Genomic DNA, 14,562 nt, shown 5'->3' with positions numbered 1-14,562 from the left:
CTCTAGCTGTAATTGTGTCTATGAGTTGATGTTCGTTGAGACTAAACTCGGTTGATTTTCTAGCGAAATTTATGTGTTTTCTTGAACTTTGTTGAATTAACTTAATGGACAAATCCCTAATTTCATCAAAGAAATGAAGTAATTGAATCTTGCGAGAAACTGAGGAAATATTTAGACAAGAATTGGACGATTTTATTTGAATGACTATATGTTTAGGACCAAAAATGAACTTTAGTCTTTTATACTCCCTCTGTCCGCGAATAGGAGTCTCGTTTTCCATTTTAGTCCGTCCGCGAATAGGAGTCCCGGTTCACTTTTACCCTAAATGGTATAATAGGGTCTCACCTTCCACTAACTCATTCCATTCACATTTCATTTAAACTTAATATATTCAAGTAGGACCCCTATTCCACTAACTTTTTTTCCATCCGTTTTTCTTAATATTTCTTAAAACTCATGCCGCGCTTAAATGGGACTCCTAATGGCGGACGGAGAGAGTAGATACTATTCAGAATATGATTTATTCAACTAACATATCAAATGACTAATAACGGATGTATGCTTCCGTCATGCAAGATGTGTGGGTATGAAAGGCATTTGTACTATGAGGGTGGTGGGAGAAGATAGTAAAGGAACTGATGAGAACGAGAAGAGAGGAATTGATGAAATCTTCAAGGGAATTGAGAGATTTGCAAGAAAATCAGTGAGTAAATGAGGATCATTATATGCTAACGTGGGTATTTTTATAGGAGATGTTAAGATTTTGAGACATGCCGAATCTGCTCATTTAATTTGGAATAATACATTAGATTGTAACAAAAATGCTACTATTTTGTACTCAGACGATCACTATATTTACACATCAATACAGAAACGTTTTAAGTTATTTTGGTTGACAATATTGATGCCCTAAGACACCTCTTTGTAGTAGCATGTTTATGCATTCAAATACTATCATCACATACAAAATAGAACAAGAGACAATATAACCGGATCAGATTAACTCGAACCGCATGAGTAGCCTAACGGACTTGTAGCGTTCCCCCTTCCGGGTGTGAAGAGGAACGGCTCGGATGCCTTGTCTCAGCTCTGATACAGGGAGGCATGTCTGTCCTGCGAAGTCATCCTTCTCCGATGTGTCATGCTCGTGAACTTCAACCCGAAGAAGTGCGAGCTCAGGAACCGTTAGTGGGAACAGAAACACCTCATCCCAATTAGGTATCCAGTTATCATCAAGCGTTTTTGTTTTCTTCATTACAACGTCAGCCGGTACTCCTGCAATTCCCACCTAAGAATAGAAGGAGTAAAATATATCTATAACTTCATCTTTAAATTGACATTCGATGTAAATATGGCTACCCTTGCATAGAAATCAGGAGGAGAATAGTTATCAAAGTATGTATGGTTGAAGTCATAAAACCATCCTTCGCCCATGTACACAGTCACCTATAGCAACAAGTAAGTACATATGAGATAAAAGACTGACAAATGTTAAGCAGATGAAGCCAACTACATAATTATTGAGCTTACCTTCAATGTCATTCTAACAGGCAATGAATCATAGATCGCATCGGTATCCTTCAACAAAAATTCTGGTTTTTTTACATATCCGCAACCACCATTAGCCCTGAACATGCCATGCATCAACCACAATGCTCTCCCATAACCCTATTTTGGAATTTCATAAGTCATATTAGCTCGAATGAATTTTTCATTGAATGATTAAACTCATGACAAAAGTCACAAAACTAACACTTAAAACTATCTTTTCCCTTAGATTTGTCTATTCTCTACATTCAAATATAAATTTGTGGTCATTTTTTATGCTTTGCTACATGTATGTACATCGACATAAAGTCAAGAAAACATAAGCCAATAGTTTATGGTGGAGTTGAAATATTCATAATCATGAAAGGAAAATGCCCTCACTTGCATATTCAACGCAACCATTTGAGCACCATGCATCCACCCAATCAAGGGGTTGTAGTTGGATGAGTCAAAACGTATGCCTTTAGGGTACACTCTCAGTAAATTCCGCTGTGTAAATCTGAATCGAAACAATATCTAGAATATGATTGTCTATTGTAAAATCACAGATGTAAATTACAAAATGTTATGATAGATTAGTTTGCTGAAAAAAGATAGAAACGGACTTATTGACAACTTACCTCACGATATCCTGGGTATAAGTTGCAACGGCCTTTTCAAGCTCTTGCTCACTCAAGCTAAGACGTCTGACTTTATTAGGCTCCACTCTTAGCCAGTCATGCATTCCACCTCTCCCTTTTCCAGCATGAATTGCGATTAGACGCCTGTACTCGGGCGCCTCGTATTGGTCCAACTTGAAATCTTCTTCGCCCTCTTCATTGGACTCCATATCTAAGCAACCAACCTTGAATAGAAATCGTAGTGCAACTTAGAATACAAAATAATGTAAACATGCTCAACATTATCCAAGGTAGATAACTAACCTTGTTTACATTAGTTTTAGTTCCAAAACTTTGGATTTCATTCCCCCAAGGTTCTTGTTTACTAGCATCCTTTCTCTTCTTTGAGCTAGTCTCTTGTATCTTAGCATCTTTGGCTTGTAAGTATTCTTTGGGTGGCTTGGTTGATATAATGATCCTCCTCTTTAGAGATTCGGGCGATGGGAACTCACTCAAACATTCCGAACCAGGTGAATACAACATGTCACCAAATGTTTTGGTTATCATCTGTCATGAGGAAATCGATTATGAGGCAATGTTAGTACCATATAGACCCTTACAAACACCATAAAACGAACCTCTGCTGTTTTAGCTTGAAGGTGGGGAGTTAGATGGTCTTCAAGTGTAATCACAACAGGATATTCAGATGCTACAAAAGCATGTTCCTTTATAGATCTCAAACATCTGATGAGTTTAACCGGAGTGGTAAGTGTCCTACGCACCAAGAAATTTGAAAATCTCTATCATATTTGTGATCATTTCAAGTAGAAAGATGAAGATATTCTCCATGATTATTTTTTACCTATAGAACTGAACTAATCACTCTTATGTAACACTATTGAATTCTTAATGACTAAAAAGGAACAAGAAAACAATTCTTCATGAGTTCATTTAGCCTTAAACTGCATAATGCTCTACCCTTCAATCACACACACTCAAATGTCAACGTTCAATAAATACAAAGTTGCAATGAAACATACCTCCCATGAAGAACCTCGACGTTGTCTTTTGTGGAATTGGGCCATATATCCAGTTCGATAACTCTTACACCTCTATGCAATGCATTAATAATTGGTATATCACTGCAATCACTACTTAGTTGATTCCCTGTTAGATATGAATTGTGGCCTGTGTATATGAAGTAATGAGATAGTGGAGCATTCATATCATGGTGAACCTGAACAGCAAAGTAATATTGAATAATCAGATCAAGATAATTGAATTTCATGTACCACAACTTAACACTTTAGTTTTGTTTCTTTCAATTTCATCTTTGTTTCACCTAAGAATGGAAGTTTATTGTCATTACAACATCATAAAATTCATCTAAAAAATAACAAAAATATGATATGGAGTCAAGATGAGATAAAAAAACGAGCACAAAGCAAAATAATAAACATGAAATGGAATTAAAAGTAAGAGTAGAACAATCCTCCAAAGAACCGTACAACAATCCTCCGAAGAGGCATACGGAAATTCTCTAAAGAGACCTAATAATCCTCAAATTCGGTCTACTAAAATTGTTAAACATACTTGATTACTTTTTAATAACTCCTTCCATCAACCATGGAAGTATATATAGGAGTTACAAGAAAGTTCTACTAACTAGAACTAATCAATTATCGTCAACCCTAATTAATTCTGGTTTATTGAAATCCATTTAAATTCTAGTTTACTTCATTGAAATAAAAGGAAAGAAGGAATAATAAATGGCCGAGAATTTGTCATCATGTTTCCTCATCCATTTCATGTTCGATATAAATATATGTTTGTTCATCCTATGTAATAGGAGAATAAAAAGTAATGCATGGGAAAAAACAGTTACCCTGAGTTTAGGATTGAGAGGCGGATTAGCATCGCCAAACAAGTACTTGAAAAATCCTTCGAGGTTGAGGCCGCGGCGGTGGAACAATGTGAGATGCTTGAGCTCATGGAGGTGGCTAACCCCGTCGATGTGTGCCTGCGCATCCTCCAGCGTGGCGTTCTCCTCCTTCTGCACCTCCACCATGAATCGCCGCAGCTGCTCCACGGTCATGAACCCGTTCGCCGCCGTGTACTTGAAGAATATTGCCTTCACGTCATTCGGTGCCTCTGCCGCTGCCATCCTGAACCGCCGTTGGAAGCAGAAGCACACCCGGTACGTCTGTTTGCCCGACATCTTGCCCAATTCTTTTTATTAATACGATCGCGACGTTTGCTTGGGGAAAAGGGAAGAGGTTGTTTGGATTTGATTCAAAAAATAAAGAGATTGCTTTACGGGAATGGAAGATGTGGAATATGTCGCCACCGCGGCGGATTGGCCACGGATTCGACTTTGCCATCAGCGTTTTCAGAAGGATTTATCGTCGTCGCCATGCTACACTATTTACATTTTAAATTTAATTTATTAGCAGCCTCTGATGTAATAAACCATGCTAAAAATAGTTTTTCATGATAATATATTGTTAGTTCCATTGTCATTTATTGGCATGTGTTCAACCGAAATCGTTAATTACGGATAGTTACAGTTTCATTTTTATTAATAATTATTTCACCTTTAAAATACTCTTTAACCATATGCTCATTCACAATATAAGATTGAGTAAAAGTTTTTAAATGAAATACACAAGTGTTCTTGTTTTTTTTTTTGTCACATTTCATCTTTCTTCTCCATCTCATTCTTGTGGCTTTAACACAATAACAATTTTAAAAATAAAACAACGGTCTAAATATAAAAGTCAGTTATATCATAACATTTCTCTTCTATTTTTCATTTTCTAAAATCGTTGTATAATAGCTTCATTAGTTATGTTAACAAACACATCCTTTTGAATATAAGGAAACAATCAATTAAAGTTTAAGCTATGTGGCTCAAGTGTATAAAATTGTTATGGATTCAAAATATTGAGACCATATAGTGATTCTCAAATTTGTTGAGCGACTGACATGAAAATGAAGGATTATAAGATGGATTATGGTCCCCACTCATCAGAGAATGGTTCAAACTTACCATATTCTCTCTCGTCTCTATAATCTATACATATATAAAAGGCGAGTTTTAGGCCTTTTTTGAAATATTTATAAATTGTGAGCTTCAAATTTGAATATTTATAAAAGTGCATAATCAATGTATCATTATAAGAAAAAAAAAACGTCATTTGTGATTCAACATTTAAATTCCACAATTAATATTACACTACCTACGTTATAATGAAAAAGTGTCATTATAGCTTTGACCACTAATCTATTTTTAAATTTAATTTTCAGTTTTGTAACTTATTTATCACATTTAAATGGGACATTTTTAAGTTTTGAATTTGGAAGGTAAAATGCACTTTTCATTATAAATGGAGAAAGTGAAAAGTCATGGAAAGAATCTATTTTGGGCCTTTTTTGAAATATTTATAAATTATGAGCTTCAAATTTGAATATTTATAAAAGTGCATAATCAATGTATCATTATAAGAAAAAAAAAACGTCATTTGTGATCCAACATTTAAATTCAACAATTAATGTTACCCTACCTACATTATAATGAAAAAGTGTCATTATAGCTTTGACCACTAATCTATTTTTAAATTTAATTTTCAGTTTTGTAACTTATTTATCACATTTAAATGGGACATTTTTAAGTTTTGAATTTGGAAGGTAAAATGCATTTTTCATTATAAATGGAGAAAGTGAAAAGTCATGGAAAGGCATCTATTTTTTACTATAAATATGTTGTTAGCTAGATTTTAATCCTCACATTCCTATCATTTTTTCATCATATTCTTTGTTGAACGTTTTGCAGAAATTTGAATGGATTTTAGGTATTTTTCTTACTCTTCGTCAATATTGCTTTAACATGAAATCAGTTTTCTATATGATGATTTTTTTTTATTTGTTTAACATGAAATCAGTTGAAGTTGTGCATACTTTGAATTGATTTTAGGTAATTTTCTTACTCTTCGTCAATATTGCTTTAACATGAAATCAGTTTTCTATATGATGATTTTTTTTTATTTGTGTATTAATAATGTTTGTTTTGCAACCCCAATCCACCAATTTTTTCTATTTTTTGTGGTTGGAGAATTGTTTCTTTTGTTTTATTAATATGATTTTTACTATTCTAAATTCACATGTCGCCTTTAATTTCCCATGACTTTATGCACTCCATTTTTTTTAATAATGTATTTGATGTTGCTGAAAATTTTGATCTTATATCTTTAAATCTACTAATTTTGAGGATTTTGATTTTTTTAAAATATTTTTTAAACCTACTAATTTTAGTAGGTTATATTTAATATAGTCTATGAATTTCTTCTTTCTATTTTCCTTGACAATTGCAGAACTATTACTATGTTTTATCTTACAAGAATTTGAAAGTTTTTTATATATGTAAGTTTTAATGGTGGGTTATGGTGTAAAATATCATTATATGTTCTGTAATCTTTACTCTCTTCTATTTCAGGAACAAAAATCAGACCTCCAAGAAATGGTATACAAAAGACTTGAAGAAGCGAAAAAAATCTAACCTACTGCGCGAGGAAGAAAAGCAAGCGTGGATATAGGAAAACAAAAATATAGCATAAAACATTTAGTTTATTATTAGTTTATATTTCTTTATTTAAGTGTAGTGAGCTAAGGTTATAATTTTTTTTAGCTTTAACAATATGCTTAGATATAAAATATTGTTATATTCTTATTGATTTTTTTATAACATTAATTTGTGATTTATTTTGACTATTTTAGCATCCATCACTAATTTAAGTTTGGCATGTTAATTTTAACTTTAATTTCATTGATTTTGCGTTCTTTGCTTGAAGTTCGCTTGGAATTTTTACTAATTAACTACTATTTTTTTATACTGATAAGTAGCTTACGAAATAAAGTAATTTTGAAGTAAATGACTAATTTTCCTGTCCAGTGTTTAATTGTGTTCATTTGTTTTATTACTATCATATTTACATATTTTATGATATTTTTGGAACTCTCATGAACCATCTAATTTGTTTTCTAATACAAGAATATTATAATAATATATCACTGAATATTTCAATGTGTAAAATAAAACTTAGGAGCTCCTACAATAAAATTTAGGAGCTCAACAATTATATTTCTTATATCTTGATGTGGTGTTTTACTATTTATTGAACTAAATATGTTCAGAGTGTATGTTAACTGTATGTTAACTTTGTTAACATAATTTAATTATAATTATTAAAATAAAATATATATTTGTTTATATATGATAACTTTATTTATAATAGAGATCTCACAATGTTCTAATTAATTCATTCTACTTTATTTCAAAACTTATTTAATTTTGTTCATTAAAAAATTTAAAATTAAAGTGAATAAAATAAAATGTCGTGCATCGCACGGGTGTGAAACTAGTTAGTACTAATAGTCACCTTTTAAACTAAAATAATTTTACCCTCAATCCTAGACTACATTCCATGATTATTTTATCTAACAAACCGACCCTACAGCCACTTAAAATATTGGTTTTATACCACGTAATTTTATGCATAATTAAATATGCCATGTGAATTTAAATTATGGGTGAAATGATTTGTTATGAAAAATTCACACAAATCAATAAACTGATTATTTTATAAAAGATCGCGAAAAATACTAGATTTTGCCATAGATTAGTTGTATTTCCAACAACTATATATACTCTCTTCGTCCCATAGTAGATGGCACATTTAAGGAATGACACAAAATTTAAGGATTTATTGTTTTGAGTGTTAGATAGAGAAAGAAAATAGTATATTTATATTAATGTGTGAGAGAGCTTTTTTTTATAAAAGGAAATGTGACATATATTATAGTACGGAGGGAGTTACTTCTTTTGTTTCAAGTTGATTACTCTCTCCGTTCCACTTTAGGAGTCTCGGTTGACTTGGGCATAGGTTTTAAGAAATACAAAGGAAAGTTGGTGAAAAAAGATAGTGGAATGTGAGTTCTACTTTTATATATTGATTTTATAATAAAATGTGAGTGAAAAAATGTGAGTGGAATATGGGGCCTATTATCAATTATGGAATATTTCAATCGGGACTCCTAAAATGGGTCTCAAAAATAGTAAACCGGGACTCCTAAAGTGGACGGAAGGAGCAGTATTTTTGTTAAGTGTAGCTAGTCCACTTGTATTATCATCCCTTCCTCCCCAAATTGATTCCAAAACCTAGTCGATCGTTGAATGTTGAGATGGCCAACACCAGAAGATTACTTCCCATTGTGATTTTGTGGATTGTCATTCTCTTTGGCACCCTTGCTCTAATTCTGGTAAATTTCTTCTTTTGATTTTGGCTTAGCTCCTGCACTGTTAACTCCAAACTCCCTGTAAATTTTTTAATTTCAGAATCGGTTAAGTGATCCAGCGGCTTCATCGGAGCACGGTTCTGCTGTAGATCAAAAGCTTGTCAGCGAGGTCTGAATCTTCAACTCACAAACAACACTTTTCCAACTCGTAGTCCTTCAATTTTTTGTTATAGGCTTCAATTCATCTATCATTGGTCGGATTTATGTAGGTGGAATCGTCGGCGGATGCGGATCAGGTGACGCATAAAGTTTACTTTGACATTGAAATCAGTGGGAAGCACATTGGTATAATATGAACATTTTTCTTTAGTATAATCCTTTAAGCATATTTTTATCAGAACAATTTTGCATCCTATATTTCTCATTGTATGTTATGTTTGATGAAAGCTGCTGATGTATTGATTCTACATGTATAAGTATAATGATATGAGTTAGTTTTGGTGAATATATCAAGTGTGTATTTACAGATGCTTTGACTTATTATTCACCATGCTCTTCAAAGTCGATTTGTCTGTATCATGTTATAGATGTATCCTTGTATAAACTATTCAACGCGTTCAAATCCTAGCCAGGATCAAGAAAGATGGGCTATCTTAGATAGTGATGGAAATAAACCATCCATGGTTTTCCTTAAGCATGTGTACATATCATTAATTTCATAGGGAGTACCCAAGAAAGATGTAGTGAACAAAAACAAATACACATGCATATATCACAGATATGCGTATGCGCGCTGCTCACAGAGACACAGACACACAAACACATAACTATGTTTGTGTAACTATAGTTACATAATGAAGAGAGCAAGCACCAAACAATTTCAGTCCCAAAGTTTTGATATGTTTCAAAAGTAGTATTTTAAAAGGTACTGGAAGTTCATAAAATTTTAAGTTATTGTTACCATGATTTGCACTAATCATGATAAAATAACAAATAACTTAAGAAAAGTTAGCTCCTTCACTGTAGTGAATGGACGATGTTTCTTATTCTTGGCTATGATGATAAGAAAATGTTTTGCAGAATTATATCATCCTTGCGTGTTATGTTGGATAAAATTATCCTCTCTTTTAGTTGGAACATTTCGCTGTATGACTTTTTTTTAATATGGCTGAGTTTCTTTGCAAACCCTGGCACTAAAGAAACCAAATAGAGACACATCGTATAATGCTTCTCATCAATACCATGCTGTCCAGTGTAAAATCATTACTACTTAGGGAATTGCAAATGATGTAATCCTGTTCTGCGAATGTTCTTCATAGCAATTGGCATAATGTACCTATGATTACACAAGAGGGTGAGCAAGAGCAACATTACTCTTTAAAAAGTAGTGAAATACTTGAGAGCAGGAGTAGCTCACAAAGTGTTCTGAAAGATCATAAAATTTTGTTGTAGTGATATTATGATAATAATATGTTGTAAAGAAGTGTCTCTATCCCCCCCAAACTTATTTTCCTGTTGGCATAGCTAGCTCGAGATGTGTGAATCTGTCTCAGCTGAATAGCTTGAATCGCAGTCTCATATGCCTAAGAAAGCATGTCCTTATCACCTAATTTGCCTCTACATTTTCTATTTCTAAATCTGCTCTGCCTAACAATGACCATAGTTGTCACTAGCTAGTAGCTAATCAATATCTGCTCTTACCTGCACCTTCCATGCCCTAACGTATAAATGTGTGTTATAGAATAAGCCTATGAAGTGAGATTACCGCGTGTTTCATACCTGAGTATTTATGGTGATACCTACTTAGAAGGGTAAATTTCTAGCAATGTTTTTCATGGGGGGGGGGGAGGGGGGGAGGAGTCAGTGGGAGTGAGAATCAAATTGTTAAATGATGGAGAGGAGTTAATGAAAATGGGATAATTGTCAACTTATTTTTATTCTGGAAACCACATACCAAACACCATTAAAAGAGGATGATTCCTTTCACATTCTCATTTTCTAGTTCTATTACCACAACGAACACTTGACCAGCCACTGCAATTTCCATCTTTAACCGTAATTCTTACCCCTGTTAAATCATGATCTGAGAGTGTTTTCCTGATCTATGCAGACTCATAAATGGTTAGTGTAACTTGAATATCTTGGTGCACCCTTGGATACAATTGGCATGAGTTACTTTTGGAGTCCTGAATTGTTAATTTGTATAGATTAAAATTGGTCATGAGAACGTTTGCAAATTATGTGATGCAAAATTACTAGCAAATAGCCTAAGTTCTGTCACGTTTGTCTTGTATACTATATAATCACATTACTGTTGGCATTTTCAGGTCGCGTTGTGATGGGACTCTATGGAAAAACTGTGCCAAGAACAGCAGGTACAATTTCAAGTGCATGCAATTATATTTTTTATCATCTTTGTTTTCACGAACATACTTGGGCTAACCCTTTTAAATTTTTTGACTGCAGAAAATTTTCGAGCTCTTTGCACGGGTAGCCGAGTAACATTTTCTCCCTTTTAGTGTTTTTCTTCTGTCTTACAAATAACAATGTTCAGTAAGTCCTTTATTTGTCTTCTGCACTATGGATATTTTCGTGAACTATTAAAATGCAGTATCTGTGGATTTTATTAGGTACTTGGCTGCAGCTTAAACATCAAATCACAGTACTGCCTGTGTCTAAGAATAGTTTTGCTATCAATCGTAATATGATCATACAACCGTTCTAAACTTAAACCAGTATCGTATTGATTTGTTGAACACTTGACTTTTACAAGGTTTGAACAGTCTAAATCTCTGTGAAATGAAAGGAACAGATTTCTGTATTGTATGCCACATTGTTGTAGTCCAATACCAGATAATTTTCTTTTCTGTTGGTACAATTTTCTTAATTTTGTGAGTGGTACCCAGGTACAGTGTGTGCAGATGGAACCTACATCGCCATTTTGTTGCTTGGACCTAGTTACTAATAAAATGCCAAGAAACTTATATGTTCTAATATATAAAACTTTATCTCAGGGGAGAAAGGAACTGGAGCAAGTGGGAAGCCGCTTCACTTCAAAGGCAGCAAATTCCACAGGATCATACCTTATTTCATGATCCAGGGAGGTGATTTCACACGAGGTGATGGGCGGGGAGGGGAATCTATATATGGCGATAAATTTCCTGATGAGAACTTCAAGTTAAAACACACTGGCCCTGGTGAGTGTCTAGTGTTTAAATCCATCAGCTGTGAGTAATCTACTGCTCAACTGTCGTAGAACCGTTTTTCGTCGAGCTAAAACACACAGGCCTAGTGAGTTTCTAGTGTTTAAATCTACTAGGTATGAGTAAATTATTGTTCAACTGTCATAACAACTGAAGATAAACAAACGGAAACTGTTCCAATCTGGAAACCTTGTTGATCTCACTGCTGAATCTCTCCGCAGGAGTTCTATCAATGGCAAATTCAGGAGTGGATACAAACGGATCTCAATTTTTCATCACAACAGTCAAAACAAGCTGGTAAGTGAACAACATCGAAGGCTTCATCCAAGAACCATTGATTGACCCTGAATAAACCAAACAAGCTTGCTTATTTCACTTCTTGTGTTGATGATTTTTGTATTGCTTTAAAGGTTGGATGGGCGTCATGTTGTGTTTGGACAAGTGCTTTCGGGTATGGATGTGGTGAAGCAGATTGAATCATTGGGAACAGAGAGTGGAATGCCCAAAGCAACAGTTATTGTTTCAGACAGTGGTGAATTGTCTGTTTAGTCCTAACTGTCTGTGTCATATTGCCAGTTTTTAGCTGGCAAACAAACACACACAACAGACATCGGTTACACGTTCTACCAAAATCTCTAAATTTTCTGATTTGATAATGTACAAAAACGATGTAGACTTAGATTTCTCATATTCCGAAGTCGTTTCGAATTATAAGTAACCAGAATTTACCACTTCATCACCGACCTCTCTCACGTCTGAACCCGAACTCTTCTATGTCTACAAGGCTTTGTCGAAACTCCACATGAGTATAATAATGTAATAATGTGTGATTTGGACAAAGCTTTCATAGTTTTGTTCTTGGAAGACTTGGTAAAAGACGTAATGCCAAATTCTATAGTGGAGCGATTGTATTTAAATTGGTATGAATATTTTGTAGACAACATAATTACAAAGAGTGGATAGCAATTAGGAATTTTATTGGAAAGAAGTAGTGCACACCAGATTAGAAGCGAAACACAAACAAAAAATATAGTTATTGAGTAGAGAATCAGCGGTTGTCGGAGGAGTTTGTGTTGGCGGCGGAGCGGTGGTGGTGGCAGACGGTGGAGAAATTGGAGGAGAGATCGGAATACATGGAGACGACCTTGGAAATATTGGCGTTGATTTCCTGAATGAGAGAGACGTTGTGGACGAGATTATCGTGGAGTTTGGACTGGTGGTTGTCGTTGACCTGCTGGATGAGGAGGCGGTTGCGGTCGAGCACCGACTGGACCTGCCGGAAATTCTGGGAGAAGGCCGCCCAAACGGCAGGATCGCCGTCGATCTGGTCGGTGGCGGTGGATTTAGGGGATAGGTTGCGGTTGGTGTGGTCGTCCATGCTAGATTGAATTTGATGATGCTATTGCTAGATGCTAGTTAAGTTAAGAAGGAGGGTTTGGGTTTGGGTTTGGGTTTGGGTTTGAGTTTATAGGTATTCTCATTTCTCAAAGTGGGGCGGTTTTCGCTTATCTTTCTTCTTTCGCCAACACATTTCCACAGCTAATCGACCTCTCTTGCCTACGCGACTCTGCCGCGTGCCTTACCATCAATATCCATCTATTTTATTTTCAGATTATCAATTTTGATTCTCCACTAAATCATGTTATACCAAATTTTCGCTTATGCTCAATCTTTATAAAATCTTTTTTTTTCATTATTTCTTTTGTTCCCTCTGTCCCATAAAAATATGTAAATTAGTATTTTTTGTCTGACATTTCCATTTATGAAAAGTCATCTCCAACTTATTACCATATACTCTATCAGTTTATTTACAACTTATACCAATATAACTCACCATTATAACTGATTAAACATTAATAATAATGTGAGTCTCTCTATCCACTAATACTACTTTAGCAACTCTTCACATCTCTTAAAGATGGTAATCGAGAGAGGTATAGATAGTTGGGTTAGGCATTTGATAGTATTTTTTGTATATTTGTGGTGCTCATCACTCTAGTATTTATAAAGACATTTGAAACTCTTCGAGTACAAGAATAAATGAGAATTGGAACTCTACATTACTAGGAACTCTACAACAATAAATGTATTATAAAAACTCTAACATAAGAATGAGGAGCTGATTTATGACTTGCTCTAATATCTTCATCTCTTTTACTTTATTAATTTTGCATTAATTCATGTATTATTTCAAATATCTACTCCATCTGTCCCATTAGAAATGAAACGTTTTCTTTTTTTGAGTTGTCTCAATAAAAATGAAACGTTTCTTAAAATGGAAACAATTCTATCTCTACATCTTTTCTCTTACTTTATTTTCTCTTAATTAACTCACAAAACAAACATAAAATTTCATGCCAGAAATCAAATGTGTCACATATTTATTGGGACGGAGGTAGTATAATTTTTTTTGGAAGTATTCTACTGAATAGGTTTGGCTGCTTGAAAAGATTTAATTTGAATAATATATGTGAGGGGCACGCGCTAGAATGAGCATTAGGAGTATATGATGCAAAAATATCTTAAGATATTTTTGATAGAATACTCAAAAGTGCAAGAACCTTTTACCCTTTTTGGGCCACGTAGGTAATGTGCGACAGTGACATTATTATTTGCTTCAAACGATGTTTTTTAGTAGCAAAATAAAGAATCTTTCTATTAGAACGTCATCCCTAATTCAGCCACAAACATTAATAATAAAAAGTTAGTCGTACCTGTACTTTTTTTTATACTATTTCCTCCGTCTCAGTGAAGATGACTCACTTTTTTTTTTTAGTTTATCCTAATAAAAATGACTCATTATTTAAAATAAAAATATCTTTATAACACACATATTTATTAAGGTTTATGCACTTGGATCACAAACACGCAGGGAAGCAGAAGATTTAGCTTGAAATTTTGGCTGTAGAAAGTGAGATAAA

At 34.0% G+C, this 14,562-nt stretch overlaps 3 protein-coding genes across 4 annotated transcripts; 1 reads left to right on the top strand and 2 right to left on the bottom strand.

The window, feature by feature from the left end:
- Positions 1-894: 894 nt before the first annotated feature.
- LOC125190980 (phosphoinositide phospholipase C 2-like) lies at positions 895-4,365 on the bottom strand. 2 transcript variants are annotated; one of them, XM_048088422.1, is made up of 9 exons: positions 4,033-4,365; positions 3,188-3,384; positions 2,786-2,921; positions 2,472-2,714; positions 2,169-2,392; positions 1,930-2,047; positions 1,531-1,668; positions 1,360-1,446; positions 895-1,288 (listed from the first exon to the last, which is right to left on the bottom strand). In XM_048088422.1, the coding sequence occupies exons 1-9, from the start codon at positions 4,363-4,365 to the stop codon at positions 995-997; spliced, it is 1,770 nt and encodes a 589-aa protein (XP_047944379.1). In that variant the 3' UTR covers positions 895-994. The 2 variants fall into 2 exon arrangements, with proteins under 2 accessions (XP_047944379.1, XP_047944380.1); XM_048088423.1 differs by having other exon boundaries at positions 1,125-1,275.
- A 3,961-nt stretch (positions 4,366-8,326) lies between these two features.
- Positions 8,327-12,377, top strand: LOC125189138 (peptidyl-prolyl cis-trans isomerase 7-like). The gene is made up of 8 exons (XM_048086372.1): positions 8,327-8,462; positions 8,539-8,607; positions 8,708-8,783; positions 10,766-10,813; positions 10,905-10,928; positions 11,453-11,635; positions 11,863-11,938; positions 12,052-12,377. Exons 1-8 carry the CDS (start codon positions 8,385-8,387, stop codon positions 12,188-12,190), a joined length of 693 nt encoding a protein of 230 aa, XP_047942329.1. The 5' UTR covers positions 8,327-8,384; the 3' UTR covers positions 12,191-12,377.
- A 220-nt stretch (positions 12,378-12,597) lies between these two features.
- LOC125189139 (protein EARLY FLOWERING 4-like) lies at positions 12,598-13,097 on the bottom strand. Its single transcript, XM_048086374.1, has one exon. The coding sequence runs from the start codon at positions 13,017-13,019 to the stop codon at positions 12,690-12,692; it is 330 nt and encodes a 109-aa protein (XP_047942331.1). The 5' UTR covers positions 13,020-13,097; the 3' UTR covers positions 12,598-12,689.
- Between the last annotated feature and the right edge of the window lie 1,465 nt (positions 13,098-14,562).

Source organism: Salvia hispanica, chromosome 5, assembly GCF_023119035.1.
Source record: "Salvia hispanica cultivar TCC Black 2014 chromosome 5, UniMelb_Shisp_WGS_1.0, whole genome shotgun sequence".
NCBI classification, from domain to species: domain Eukaryota; kingdom Viridiplantae; phylum Streptophyta; class Magnoliopsida; order Lamiales; family Lamiaceae; genus Salvia; species Salvia hispanica.
The sequence above is the reverse complement of the archived record's forward strand: the minus strand, read 5'-3'. Positions and strand labels throughout refer to the sequence as shown.

What these genes read in the sequence shown, in the direction of transcription:
- LOC125190980 (XM_048088422.1), bottom strand. Translation starts at nt 4,365, where the DNA reads ATGTCGGGCAAACAGACGTACCGGGTGTGCTTCTGCTTCCAACGGCGG. An exon ending in TTCAAGCTAAAACAGCAGAG is followed by an intron (nt 2,715 to 2,785) that starts GTTCGTTTTATG and finishes TCCTCATGACAG; the next exon opens with ATGATAACCAAAACATTTGG. An exon ending in CTGTTAGAATGACATTGAAG is followed by an intron (nt 1,447 to 1,530) that starts GTAAGCTCAATA and finishes TTGTTGCTATAG; the next exon opens with GTGACTGTGTACATGGGCGA.
- LOC125189138 (XM_048086372.1), top strand. Translation starts at nt 8,385, where the DNA reads ATGGCCAACACCAGAAGATTACTTCCCATTGTGATTTTGTGGATTGTC. An exon ending in AATCAGTGGGAAGCACATTG is followed by an intron (nt 8,784 to 10,765) that starts GTATAATATGAA and finishes TGGCATTTTCAG; the next exon opens with GTCGCGTTGTGATGGGACTC. An exon ending in GTTAAAACACACTGGCCCTG is followed by an intron (nt 11,636 to 11,862) that starts GTGAGTGTCTAG and finishes ATCTCTCCGCAG; the next exon opens with GAGTTCTATCAATGGCAAAT.
- LOC125189139 (XM_048086374.1), bottom strand. Translation starts at nt 13,019, where the DNA reads ATGGACGACCACACCAACCGCAACCTATCCCCTAAATCCACCGCCACC.